We start from the raw sequence: 13,709 nt of genomic DNA, 5'->3' as shown, positions 1-13,709 counted from the left end.
ATACATATATATATATATCACTCTTCTTTTCTAACTCCCCCGAGATTGGGCTCGTTCAAGTTGGGCTACCGCGTAAAAATGACTCGTCCTTGTCGTATTTGTGACGGCGTCCAACCGACGGTGTTAACGAGGATGATGATCGACGATCACGAGAAGAAGAAGAAGAAGAAGAAGAAGAGACAACGTTACCGGTAGTAGTAGTAGTAGTAGTAACCTTACGAGCACCTGGATGATCAGTAGCAACACTGTCAACACCTTCTTCGTTTGATTTTTTGATCGAATTTGACGTTTTCGTGGGATACGTCGAGAACTCGTCGATCGTTGACAAGGAGGATGGGACGAGCAGGGTCACAGTCGAGGATGGTTCCGCTGTTGCTGTTGTTGTTGCTGTTGCTATTGCCGTCGTATTACTGGAAGAAGAGTCTGAGGATGTGGATAAGCTGCTGGAATACGAGCTTGAGGATGATGACGAAGAGAACGGGGTAGAGGAAGTTGATGATGATGATGATGATGATGAGGAGGAGGAGGAGGAGGAGGAGGAGGTTGATGCCGTTCGGTGGCGAGTCATTTTAGCACAGTCGTGATCGAAATCGTTTCGATTCTTGTTAGAAACGTTCTTCGTAGCTGGCATCGTCGTCGTTGTTGTCGTCGTTGAGGTCGAGATCGAGGTCGAACCTCGCGACACCGACACCGTTGTTCCGCCGATGCTCTGTTCACTCCTTATCGTCGTTGTTGCTCGTTGTTGTTGTTGCAATTGCTGCTGCTGCTGCTGCTGCTGCAATTGCTGTTGTTCTTCGAAGAATCGGGAACGACGATTGTTTCGCGACTGGACGAGTCGTTGTTGTTGTTGTTTTTGCCTGTTGGAACTGCCGAAGTAAACCTTTCTACCTGGGCCCGATGATGAATTACTTCCCGATGAACTTCCTGATGCCGATGACGAGGATGATGAAGAATGGGGGGTGGCGACGGTGGAAGATGACGATGACATCGACACGAGCTGCTGCTGCTGCTGTTGCTGCTGCTGCTGCTGCTGTTGTTGGTGCTGCTGGTGATAGGCCCTGGTGGTGACCGCTGATACAACTGCTTCCTGTGTACCCTCGACCAATGACCACCTCGTAGAGTCCGATAGAGGCTGTACGAGAGACTCAGGAGCACCGATTGTAGGACGTTGCTGTTGCTGTTGCTGCTCGTAACCCAGATCGCCAGCGCAGCCGTAATCGTAGCTGCAGCATAGCTGCCCGTCCTGCGGAGAGTTTCGTTCGTTCTCGGGTTAGAACCACGGCGGAAGGAAGGAACCCCTATCTATATACTCCGACTTTCCTTTTTTTTTTTTTTTCTTTCTTTCTTTTGTGCACTAGTGTATTTGTATATATATATGTGTGTGTGTGTACATGTGGGTGGGTAGGTGGGTGGTTTTGTGTATGTGACTTTGCGTAGGCTGTGTTGGTTGGTCGTGTGTGCGCCTGTCTCTCTTTTATATCATTTTATTTTTTTTCTTTTTCTTGCAACTTTCATCTTCTTTTTTTGCAAGAGACGAAGAGAATCGTTCGAACTTCTTTTTTCTTATTTTTTTTTTTTCGATTATATATTTTAATCACAAATGGTTAATTATGCGAATAACAAACAATACAAATAAAATAGAATATGAAAAGAAAATTGTTCGCAAATTCTTCGGCTCTTGGAAAAGACGAGAGAGAATGTAATGAATGGTACTCGTCCAACATACTATGCAATTCATTGTTTATCTAAACAATACCACTTCGTTCCGCCGTGGATCAAGGGTTTAAAGATCGACACGATCGATATTAATCATCCGTCTTCCAATTTATAATTTTCCTTGCTGACGTCCTAGTAGCGTGTGCCGTTTCGTTCCAATCAAACTTCTTAACTTTTTATTATTCGTCAATCAAAATAGGAGACGTTCCAAAAATAAAACGATCACAATACAATAATCGTAATAATGACAATCATGCTCTGACATTCGAGAGGGGGTGGAGGGGACAAAACAATGAATTTCCATAATATGTTTCTCGAGACCATAAGACAGATCTCTAAGTTTTCACTACGCTCATTCTTCGATCCTGGCAATTTTGCTATGAAAAAACTATGACGAAATAGAAACGAATTACTATAATTCCAAAATTAAAAACAAATCACAAGATCATTTTCATTATAAATTTCTGATGAATTTCAAAGTAAAAAATCTTTCAACTTGCCAGGATCGTTGCTCGAGCTTATCAACAGAGATAGAGAGAGAGAGAGAGAGAGAAAGAGAAAGAAAGAAAGAGAGAGAGAGAGAGATAGAGAGAAATAGAGAAAGAGAGAGAGATAGAAAGATAGATAAAAAAAAAATCTTTTAGTGCTTCTATCAAATCTCGAATGCAAATCAGAGGAGGGTGCAAGAGAGGCTCTCGAGTGTAAACAACAAAATTTATATAGAAAGATAACTTAAATAAATAAAAAAAAAAAGAACAGAAAAAAAATTATAAAAAAAGAATTCAAGAAAGAAAGAAAGAAAGAAAGAAAGAAAATAATAAACCAAATAAAAAACTTATTCAAGATGCAGTCCGTGTGCTTGTGTGTAAGTAAAATACGTGTGTACAAGTAATGTGTATTCGTCTCCTTCGTGCGCTGCAAACGACCATAAACGAGATACAAAAAAGATATGGGGGGTGGTAGGGGGGGTGGGGGAAGAAGAAGAGAAAAAACGTGAACGGAGTACCCCCGTTTAAAAACCCATCATTCGCTTGTCACCACCAATAAGACAATAAATAATGTGTCGAAGTGTGCGAAGGTCCGAGAGGGGGGGTAGAGGGGGGAGGGAGTGGTGTTGAAAAAAGGTATTCTTTTGGACAAAGTAATTATCAAAGGTGGGATAATTTTGTTAGTTTTTTTCTTTTTCGATAGGAATAAGAAAAATAGAAATTGTACGATATTACAGATACGTACTTAGGGTACATGCAAATTTTGAATAGAAAAAAAGGAAAAAAAAACGTGCAAAGAGTTCTAATGATTGCACGAGAGACAGGGGGTGGTTGTCCCATCCACTCGTTCTCGACCGATCGATCATTCGTTCGTTCGTTCATTCATTCCGATTAATCGAACGAATTTAATTGAAAATTATATAGATAAAGTGAAAATCGGTATCCAAGTGTTAAAATTAAACGAGAACAAAATTTATGAATAATTTAATGAACGTTATTAATCTCACGCTACGATAATGAATGTTATAAACAAAATGTAACGTATAAATAAATAATAATATATATTTATATATTGCAATTCAGTAACCACGAAATAGAATTTTTGGATTAATTTTTTTTTTACGACGTTGCAGCGGTAAGAAGTAAAAAATTATGAGAAAAAAAAAAATAAAAAAAAAAAATAAAAAGACACAAGGGAGTAGCTGTAAGATGACGTCACGGTCGAGAACACTCTCGTGGAAACGCGACGAACGATCATGCTGCGTGCTCGCGAGTCTCTCTCTCGAGACAAGAAAGCTTGGTGATCAGCGTGCTACGATCGACGAGAGTCCTCTAAAGATAATTAGTAGACGAATTTTTGTGAGACTTGGGGAGAAAGGCAGGTCTGAGATAGAAATAGAAGAGAATTAAGAATAATAACAAGTAGAACAAATAGAAGAAGAAGAAGAAGAAGAAGAGAAATAGAGAGAAGGAAAGGGGGAAGTGGGGGAATAGAAAGATCAAAAAGAAATTTCATTTCATTTTAATATGTGATACTTAAGGATAGAATTAATATAAAAATCAAAATGCAATAACAACAATAATAACAACAACACAACAACAAGAACGAAAAATTACGAAAGAAGTAAAAGAAAAGAAATAAAATGAAATTATAAAAGAAAATGGAAAACGGATCAATTAAACGAGCAAGTAAAATAATAGTCGAGCGATCGATCGATGATAATAATCGATTTTTAACAACAAAGCAGGCAATTGTTTGTAAACTAACTAAGCACTCGAGCTCGTTTGGTCGTGGTAAGTAGATAATAATAGTTCAACTAATAGAGTTTTAAAACAAAAACAAAAAAATCAACAAAGAGTATAATATATATATACGTATGTTTTTATATATATATTAAAGGTATATAGATAGAAAAGAGACAGAAGATATAGAGAGGCAGGTAGATTATAGGTGAGGTAGAAGTGACGTGATTACCGATGCACACAACACGCGCTATTGCTCACCAATTGGGCGCAGTACGGCACCTGCAAGGATACCCATCGTTAGGCTATCAGGTTAGTCATCACGGGCAAAGAAGGTTTGTGGGATTAATTCATTTTACAGCAATGATAATGTGTTAACGGGCATAATACACACAAAATTTCTATTAGTTTTTTTTTTTTTTTTTGGTTTCCATCATTATATATATATATATATATATATATATTCATTTCATTCATTAGTACGATCATTTTTAATGAATATTTTTGTTCTCCAATCTTTTCGCTCATCGTCGAAGGCACTCGCATCATTTCTTCCTATCGATAGTTTAATCCATTTTTTCTTTTTTTCTATTTCTTTACGATACACGGTATCAAACAACAAGTAGGACGTTTCTAATGATCATTTCCATTTCTAATGATAAAGAAAAATAATTTCCAATGTGGATTTTCTTAATACGACAAATTGTTTCGCGTATAGTGAATCGATACGAATTACTGATGGAGAACCATCGAGATAAGTTTCACAAGGTCATGCTTGAAACGGTCGATCGCTAGAAAAAAAAAGAAAAAAAAAGGGTCGGATCCTTTTTCGATTAATAATCAGGCAGGAAGAGAAGATTCGCTAAGATGATCCATGCAGGGCCGACCCCGAAGCACGCGCGATCGTGAGATCCTCGGCTAAATCTTCGTGCGTCTGTAGGACGAGTACGAGAGAGACGTATCGATCGTTGATACGTTAATCATTTATCCAAAATTTCAACGCAAATAACATCGATACACGCATTCGTAAATTTTCATTATTTTTTTTTTTTCTGAGGGGGTTTGTTATTATTCTCGTTAATTTATAAATTAGATTTTGAAATTTTTCATTTGTTTTAGAAAATGTACAAATTTTCACCCGTCGTACAAGACCATAACACACGCTTGGAGATGATAAAAGCCTCGAATTTCAAAAAAAAAAGCTAGCGAGCGAGCGAGCGAGCGAGCGAACGAGTTTTCAAGATTATTATTAATCGACATCAGCTTTTTATTTGTACACAGCTCGATCGTATCGTTATAAATCGGGGGATTATTATTCGTGCATACGTCAACCGTGTTCGTTCCTTCGTTAATATGATTTCTTTACTTCTTTGGGTGGTGGTGGGGGGGGGATTTAAACGAACGAACACTGGCCCAACGTATACGAGACGCGGCCAATTTAAAATGTACCAAAAAAGAGAAAAATAAAAAAAAAAAAAATAAAAGGTATACATAGATTAAAAAACAAAAGGCACAAAATTCAAGTATTCAAGCTAGCTTCGAGAATTTTCATCGCCGTATTTGCATACATACTCTTTTTCTCTTTTTTTGGCGGTTTCGTAATTATACGACAAATAATCATTTTTACAGCGATATAAATAATAATCCATATGAATATCAATAATAATAATAATAATAATAATAATAATAATAATAATAATAATAATAATAATAATAATGCAGCCGAGAAGATTATAACATAACAAATATACTGGCGCGACGAAATAGGTGGGCCCCACACGCCACGAGAGAAGAGATTTCTTTATTTTATAATTCTCTCTTTTCGATTAATTATTCATTACATTACTTATCACTTCCGTGAGATATTATTTTTTCTGATATTTCCGTCTTCATAATTTTCGTCTCTCTTCTCTCGGCGTTACATAAACAAAAAACATATCAAGATTATGTCAGCTTATAGCTCTGCAAACTCGAGTCGCGTTTTACGCATCGCAAAGAAAGAAAAAAAAAAAGTAAAAAATTAGTAAATGGCATAACGAAGGCTAATCGTAAGAGAAAAAAAAGATAGAGAGATAGAAAGAGAGAGAAAGAGAGAAAGAGAGAGAGAGATAGAGAGAAAGATTAAGAGAGAGAAAAGAGAGAGACAAGAAGATTAGTCAAGTACGTCTCTTGCGTTACACGAGGACTATACTACTGACGATAATTAATTAATTAATTGATTGATTGATAGATTGAATGATTGGTTTAAGAAAAATTTGTAAAAAAAGAATCTATGATAGAAAGAGAAAGAAAAAGAGCGAGATAAAAATATTTTGACATTGATATAAAGAAAGAGAGGGAAATAACGAAAAAACGATGAGGTTAATGCTTATTTGTGTGTTTGTATGTGTGTGTGTGTGTGAGAATATATGTACACGTGGCGGAAATGAAATTACGATTAAATTTTCATTGTAATTAGATAATAATGAATTATTATCAGTGTACTGCGGATTTTTATACAACTGCATATTTTCAGTAATTTTTTTTTTTTTTTAAACTTTTTTTTTTGATACTTTCATGCGCAAGAATTCTTATCCTTAACCGATCATCCATAATTAACAAATGTATATCGCGAGATTAGTTGATAAAAATTTCATTATCGAAAGAGATAAGATAATTATACAAATTTCGTTAAGAACGAATTGATTTATTTTCGGACGAACGATACGATTTCATCGTATAACGCAAATTATGATTTATCTTCAAAGTATTGCACGCATTAAGCGTAGTATTGGTGGTATCGTTTACATATCATTTACATATGTTAATACATTTTCATTGCATAAAGATCCGCAATTTATTAAAATTATATTTTGCTCTCTCTCTGTTTGCGTATACCGAAATACGAAGCTGTTGCTGATGCTGTTGCTGCTGCTGCTGCAAATAATCATAGTTTCTCTTTTTCTAGCACACTGAAAGCACAATCTCGTCTAACGATATAAGTAGGGACAAAAAATTATATTTAAAAAAAATTCTTAATTTTTACTTAATTCGTATCAACGAAACAAAACGAAGCTGCATAAATGATATATCCGCCACGTAAATATACATGTATCGTGTAAATATAATAAGTGTATTATGCGATGAATGTGTGGCGCATAGCAACCTGTCATACACCGTTCACACATACGCATACAGTATATGCAGTTGTATGCGTATATGAATTTTTACATTGCAGCTAGCGTAATATAACTGAAGTAGGCAGATGAAAGAACCCACGGTTAAATCGATCGAAGCGATGTGACATTTTTTAATCATTTACTGACCTTGACGCTCTTGAATTCGAAAGAGACAGAGATAGAAAGATAGAAAGATAGAAAGAGAGAGTGAGAAAGCAAGAGACAGAGAAAGACAGAGAGAAAGAGAGAGAGAGAGAGAGAGGAGAAGGATCGAGTCAAGATGATGAGAAAGAAAGAGAAAAATAGATAGAAAGAGATAGATAAAGATGAAAGATAGATCACCGGGTATAAGACGATTGAATTCAATTGTATGATAATAAATGTATGTAAATTGAAAACGCTCATTCATATTTATATTCAATGAAAGATGTCGCGAGTAGAAAGAGAAAGAGAAAGAGATAGAGATAGAGATAGAGAGAGAGAGAGAGAGGGAGAGAGTGTCCTCGGATGAAAATCTTCTCCTCTCTCGATATTATTATTAATTTAACGACCCACCCCCCTCCCGCCCGCCTCCGCCCCGCCCCTAAATCCTAGCCTTTGATTGTTAAATTCTCGCAGGGGAAAAGGACCGACGATCGGATATTTCATTCCTCGGAGTGTTGATCGTGGCTGAGATCCTGTTCCTCCTCCTTACCTTGCACTCGCACGTGGTGCATTTGTCATGGGGATCCTGCCAAGAGCTGCCACTGTCGTGGATAATGCCTGCGTAACTGCACGGCCTTGGATGACTAGGACTCGACAAGGATGTACCGTTCAAGGTTACTTCGCGTGCGCAAGGATCGTCCTCGCAACGAGGACAACAGTCGCCGTCTTCGGTAACCGGATTCGAACAGGTAACCGGCGGACACTCCATTTGCCAGCAATCGATCTCGCCGTACTGAAATAAAATTGGAAAGATTATATCTCGTTAGATATTACAGTTTACGAGTACTGTATATCTGTGTGTCGTTGTATAATCTTAAAAAATGAATTATGTCAATTTGATTTGGTCAGGTTATTTTTGCATTACCAGGCACTCGCAAGTCTGACATTGGTATATCCAACGTTCCCCACTCCTAAAGATCAAATGATGAAGTTCCTGATGTCTACAGGATGCCGCAGGATCGCATTGCGGACAACATTTGTCTTTGCGACTACCAGGTACGTTGCAATCGCAAGTTGGATCTCGGCAGGTAATGACACCGTCGTTGCAAGTGCAACGTCTGCATGGATTGCCTGCCGGTGCCAGGGTATCGCCATTCGCCACTTCTCTATTCTCAAACATACAACCTAAGGAAGGTAATCAAATTTGTATTCAATGAATTTCATCATATCGGATATTATTAATATTTGTTCGATTTATTACGAATTATATTGAGACTCACTAAGTCTACATTCTTTGTCGGTGTCGTTGTCCTCCCTTGGACAGGCACACGCGTATCCACCCTCGGTGTTGATGCATTTTGCGGTCGGATGACACGTGTGACTTCTCTCGATAGTTTCGTCGTTGCATTCATCGATGTCGAGACACTGAGTACCCTGCGTGCTGTCGTGCAGAGCGCTCCTGTATCCGGGTTTACAGCGACAATAATACCAACCAGGCATATTGAAACAGCTAGAGGATTCGTGACATCTGTGAAGATCGCTGGCACACTCGTCCAAGTCGAGTTCGCAGCTGTTACCGATGTATCCTCTTCGGCAAGAACAACGACCGGGTGCAACGCATTCTCCACCGTTTTGGCAAGTCTGATTGCAAATTGCTACGAAAGTCGGAATAAGGAATCAAATAATACGTTCTATATCTTTCCTCTTCTTATTCTTCTTTTTCTTTTTATTCGATAGAAGAAGATACTTTACGTTTACACGTGTGCCCATCGCCGGCATAACCGTCCTCGCAAACGCAGTAATAACTGCCGGCAGTGTTAACGCAGGTAGCGTGCTCGTCGCACGTGTGATGTCCTGTAACGCACTCGTCCAATTCGGCGCAATTGAACTTGTCGACTCTGTGATAACCGGGAAGACATTCGCACGTATAAGAGCCGATCACGTTGACGCATCTGGTATTGGCGTTGCAGTGATGACCTTCCGATCCACCTTGCTGCTTACACTCGTCCACGTCTAATTAAGGTATAAACGAAGGTACAACTAACGTATAACTAAATTCATTTTTATTTTACCTCGTCTCGATATTAATTCAATTCGTCCGTATCTCGTTTTCATACGAGTCTAGACGATGATTCATCATCGATCGTCTGCGTTTATGCGTGTGCAATTTTTTTCTTTTTTTATCTTTTTTTCTTTTCTTCCGTTGCCCAAGGCATTAACCCCTCTTCGATTTCCGTCTAACACCCACGCGTTCGTGACTTTCGTTGTTGGTAAGTTAGATATTAGATATTAGTATTCATGATATTTGAAAAGTATTAGGAAAAGATCGGTGTTATTATTCGTCGAATGGATCTCATGCAAAATGTGTGTCCTTGTTATTCGCAAGATTGTCGAACATTAGTAAATCGTTAGAACGTTATAATAGAAATGGGGTTAATGTGATATATATATATATTTATATGTATATATATCAACGCATCATTTCCGCTCGATTTGACATGCGAGTAAGTTAGAGAGAAGCGTTAGGTACCGTGACAGTTATGACCATCCCCCTGGAAACCGATATCGCAGTGGCAGGCGTAGGTCGTCTGGAGATTCAGGCAGGACGCGTTAGCGTGACACTTGTGGCCCTTCGCGCAGTAGTCCACCCCTGATTATAATTGGATTAGCCAAGGCAGATGAAGAGAGGTGGTTAGAGATTTAATTAGGGGTTTTTTTTTTTTTTTAAATGAATGATTGACGTGCGGGAAAGGGGGTGGAAAGTTTGTTAATGCTTTTTAAATGCTTTTCTCAATTGGTCCTAATATTTTGTTCGTTTGTTTTTTTTTTCTGGATCGATTTGGACCAAGAGTACGAATACGCGAGATTATTTGTTTATTTTTTTTTGGTCTGCAATAGTTAAACTGTAAAAAGAGTCATTTCTTAATAAACATATTTTCTTATAGATGACTGATTTCTACCTGGGCAAAACTTGCAACATTCCTCGGCCACGCTGATTTGTTCGCTGGGTGGACAAGGCAGTGGTGGACACCTTGTTTCGGTGTCGAATCTCTGGCAAGTGAAACTACCGTCGTAGCAATCGCATTCGACGCATTGCTTGGGTGATACCTTTTCCCCGTGATCGTAGATAATACCGTGCAGGTAACATTGTTCTGTCGAAAATGGAATATAAATGAATCGAATAGATAAATTAATTAGATATTCGACGACACACAAATCGAGCAAACTCACTCAAGCAAATCGAGCAGCACTGTCCCGGAGGAATGACTGGATATTTACAGGGGACGGGAGCACAGGGTGTCGGTCTACACTCGATTTCACCATGAACGCAAGAACATTGTTGGCAACCTTTTTCCCAGGTTGCACCGTCCTCGTGAACGGTACCATTGACTCTGCACGATTTTTGGCACTCGCACTCTTCGACCTTGCTTATTCTGTTCTCTGCAACGGCTAGCTGAAAGGAAGGACGTCGATGGATGAGCGATTCATTGAAAATGTAAGAAAACAAACTAGAAAAATACGAATAGTAAGACGATTTTTCTACCAACCCTTTCTTGCAAGTTTCTGTAATCGATCATCAGCCTCTCGACGGTATTCTGCAGTAGAGAAAATTGTCCGCAGGTAGGGCAGGCCGAGTCGAGTCTAGGACATTGCGAGAGATATCCATGGGGTCCTGGTATCAGCATGACGTCCTGCAAAGCACCCTGTGCCGCGAAAATCGCACAGAATAGCTCTCTCAGTCGAGTGATGACAAATAGATCTTCCAAATTTTAATTACAACATTTGTCGTAGTTGACCAAAAGATCGTTACATTCTATCGTATAATTTATAATTGCGTTTTTTCCCTCGTACAATTGTTTCCAACCAAAAAATCCCATGATTTACCTTGAATAGAAAATGCCTAGCATTTCTTTGTCCAACCCAGAGTTGTAACTGCGGTTGGGTGAAATTCGTGTCCGGTGGGCCTGTTATGATGAGTCGCCTGTAGATTGAGTGACAGTCGACTAGTAGCTCGACCTGCGAGCCACTTATACTCATGGCAACCCTATGCCAGGCTCCGTCAGCCAAACGAAAAGGAAATGCCTCGACGTGGACGTTACCGTCTAGGCGTGATACATAATGTAGTCGAAGTTCGTCTTTGCGTCCGCTGCTCTGCAGCTCCAAATATCTGTCAAAAAAGCAACAAGCAAATTGTTCAAACGTCTGACACACTTCATTACGTATCTTCTTCCTCTACTTATGAAAATAAATGTAAAACGAAACAGATATCAACGAGTTGTTTAAATAATACAAACGTTGAGTTTATTGTGTCAAGGAGTACTATTAAAAATCGCCAGGATCTATTATACGCAAATTGTATCGAATCAACAGTCACGTTTCGGTTGATGGTCGAGTGGTGGTCCGCGACGGTTGCTTGCCTAGATCCAAAAGTGGACCGTTTTAATTGCCACGTGATGCCTACACGCGTGACACCTACGTGTCCAATTTGTGTCAGCCCAGGTCAAAACGACTAGACACTACTACTACCTGATCCTATTCGCGTGCCAACACTGCCTGACTACGACTACTTTGGGGTTAAGTGTTTTTTCAAGTGGCACGGATCAACAATTGACACAGTAACTTTTTTCGAAGTTACCTCCTCCTGTCTTTTGATTATTATTCTTCTTCTTCTTTTTATTATTATTATTATTATTTTCTTCATCTTTATAGAATCGTAAACGTTAGTTTGATAATACTCCGATATAACAATGAAAAGCCAATGGAAAATTAATTAGACTTTGGATTATATATTATCTTCGATAACATTCCGTGAACTTGATATTAAAGGAAAATGTAGGATTTAGCCGTAAAGTTCGTATACCTATTGTTCCCGTGTGAAAAGGCGACGATCGTCCCGGAATTGGCCTCCTCCTGGCGTAAAGCAGTAGCTATAGTAAATTCCGGAACCCGCCGGAGTAGTGCAGCCACTCGTTTGAAACTTGCCTCGCTGAGTCGGAGCTCTCTTTCATCGCCTGGAAGTAGTAATGCATGATTATTTCTCAGCCCATACTCATTCTTCTTAAATCAATTGATATAAATGATCACCATCTCTTACTTTCTACGAATTATTTCGAACAAAAATTGTTTCTTTCATTTACACAAGGGAAACCTATCTCGTTTCATTCGTACTGCGATATTTTCCTGAATGAAAATATAAAAAAGAAATATACCAAGAAATATTTCAACCGTTTACACGCGATACAACGATTTATAATAATCCATTAGAGAAACTAAAGATAAATTATTATTAATTCAACTGACTTTACTAAATCGTGAACCCTTCAAAATTATACGAGACGAATTTCTCGTTGTCAAAACTTTCTCTATTAAAAAAAAAAATAAATAAAAAAAAACCGAACAAAGGTATCTTACTGCGAGCGGAAATTCGAAAAGTTTGCAAAAATGTTTCGCAAAATGTGCTGACTGAGAGATCCGACCCACTGTGTTGGCTATCTCAAATGAAAGTTTCCTAACTGCGATGAATGAGAAAAGGGTAAAGAAGAGATAGGGGGTGTCCTTTTCGCAAAATAAATTACGACTCTCTTCCCCCTTCCATTCCCACCTCCTCTTTCTATCTCTCTCTATCTCTTGTGTACCGTGATGTAGGCCATGGCAAATTTTTGTTAGCTCGATGGATTCGACCTAGGAACGCGAGATTCGTGCTAGTAGTTCAGTTACGTAATCGTATTTTACCAACGGGGTAAATTCAATCCGAATTTCGGGCTAGTCCGACTACATTTTTGCGGGCCAGAATGGATAATATCTTTATCATGTTATTCTATTTATCTCAAACTATTCATCTCTCTCTATTATTTTCCGTAATAATGAAAACGTACACGTTTTCCTATCATCGCGAATCGCAAGAGAAGAAGGATAATAAAGCTCGATTGAACTTGCTGATAACGTCGAAGCTCGTTTCCAACCAGCTTGGTATTTCAACGTGAAGTTAAACCGAATCAGCATTAAAAAAGCTTACGGGGGGTAGGGGGTAGGGGGAGGAAAAAAAGAACACGACACGATTTACAAGTGGCTTTTTTTTTACGATTGACGAGTCGAATCAATCTCGTGCGACTAGTTTATTTTTTTTTTTTTTTTCTATCGATAACCTAGTTTTCCAATTGATTATATCAGATAGAATCAATGATAAACGAAATGATAATATATTATACATATATATATATATATCGTATAATTTATGACTGTAATTTTGTAAAAGATTTAGTGTTCCGAGTTCATTCGAGTAGAACGAAAATGTGATCTTCTCCTTTTCGCGAATAGGCTAATAAATTTCACCTATTTCTCTTGGTTGCATACTTCATCGGCCATTAAGTGGTACGACGAGAGCTCCTTTTACACGTTCGATGTCTCGATTACCTTCGTCCGGTCGGTTACCTTCTCTCTACGGTCATTAAAAGCCACG

General features: G+C 38.5%; 1 protein-coding gene and 2 long non-coding RNA genes across 5 annotated transcripts in view; 2 read left to right on the top strand and 1 right to left on the bottom strand.

Moving 5' to 3' along the window:
- The window catches only part of LOC122519821 (protein kinase C-binding protein NELL1-like), a 66,832-nt gene that overhangs the window by 216 nt on the left and 52,907 nt on the right, over nt 1-13,709 (bottom strand). Inside the window, exons 3-14 of one of the 3 annotated variants that reach the window (XM_043639559.1) lie at nt 12,111-12,261; nt 11,135-11,417; nt 10,798-10,953; nt 10,481-10,703; nt 10,210-10,401; nt 9,780-9,899; nt 9,002-9,262; nt 8,530-8,904; nt 8,175-8,434; nt 7,800-8,042; nt 4,209-4,229; nt 1-1,243 (exon numbers count right to left, since the gene is read on the bottom strand). The exon at nt 1-1,243 is cut by the window's left edge and continues 216 nt beyond it. In XM_043639559.1, the coding sequence (XP_043495494.1) occupies nt 56-1,243; nt 4,209-4,229; nt 7,800-8,042; nt 8,175-8,434; nt 8,530-8,904; nt 9,002-9,262; nt 9,780-9,899; nt 10,210-10,401; nt 10,481-10,703; nt 10,798-10,953; nt 11,135-11,417; nt 12,111-12,261 (3,473 nt within the window). In that variant the 3' untranslated portion in view covers nt 1-55. Of the gene's footprint in view, nt 1,244-4,179; nt 4,230-7,799; nt 8,043-8,174; nt 8,435-8,529; nt 8,905-9,001; nt 9,263-9,779; nt 9,900-10,209; nt 10,402-10,480; nt 10,704-10,797; nt 10,954-11,134; nt 11,418-12,110; nt 12,262-13,709 lie in introns of all 3 variants that reach the window. The other 2 variants (XM_043639561.1, XM_043639560.1) reach the window with 2 other exon arrangements.
- Nucleotides 3,811-5,943, top strand: LOC122519823. The gene is made up of 3 exons (XR_006304372.1): nt 3,811-3,998; nt 4,105-4,259; nt 5,067-5,943. It is a non-coding gene; the product is annotated as an uncharacterized LOC122519823 (long non-coding RNA).
- LOC122519822 lies at nt 10,572-11,512 on the top strand. The gene is made up of 2 exons (XR_006304371.1): nt 10,572-10,745; nt 10,871-11,512. It is a non-coding gene; the product is annotated as an uncharacterized LOC122519822 (long non-coding RNA).

The sequence above is a fragment of the Polistes fuscatus genome, unplaced genomic scaffold (genome assembly GCF_010416935.1).
Source record: "Polistes fuscatus isolate 324 unplaced genomic scaffold, CU_Pfus_HIC Scaffold3, whole genome shotgun sequence".
NCBI classification, from domain to species: domain Eukaryota; kingdom Metazoa; phylum Arthropoda; class Insecta; order Hymenoptera; family Vespidae; genus Polistes; species Polistes fuscatus.
Note: the sequence above shows the minus strand (reverse complement) of the source record. Positions and strands in the feature narration are given on the sequence as shown.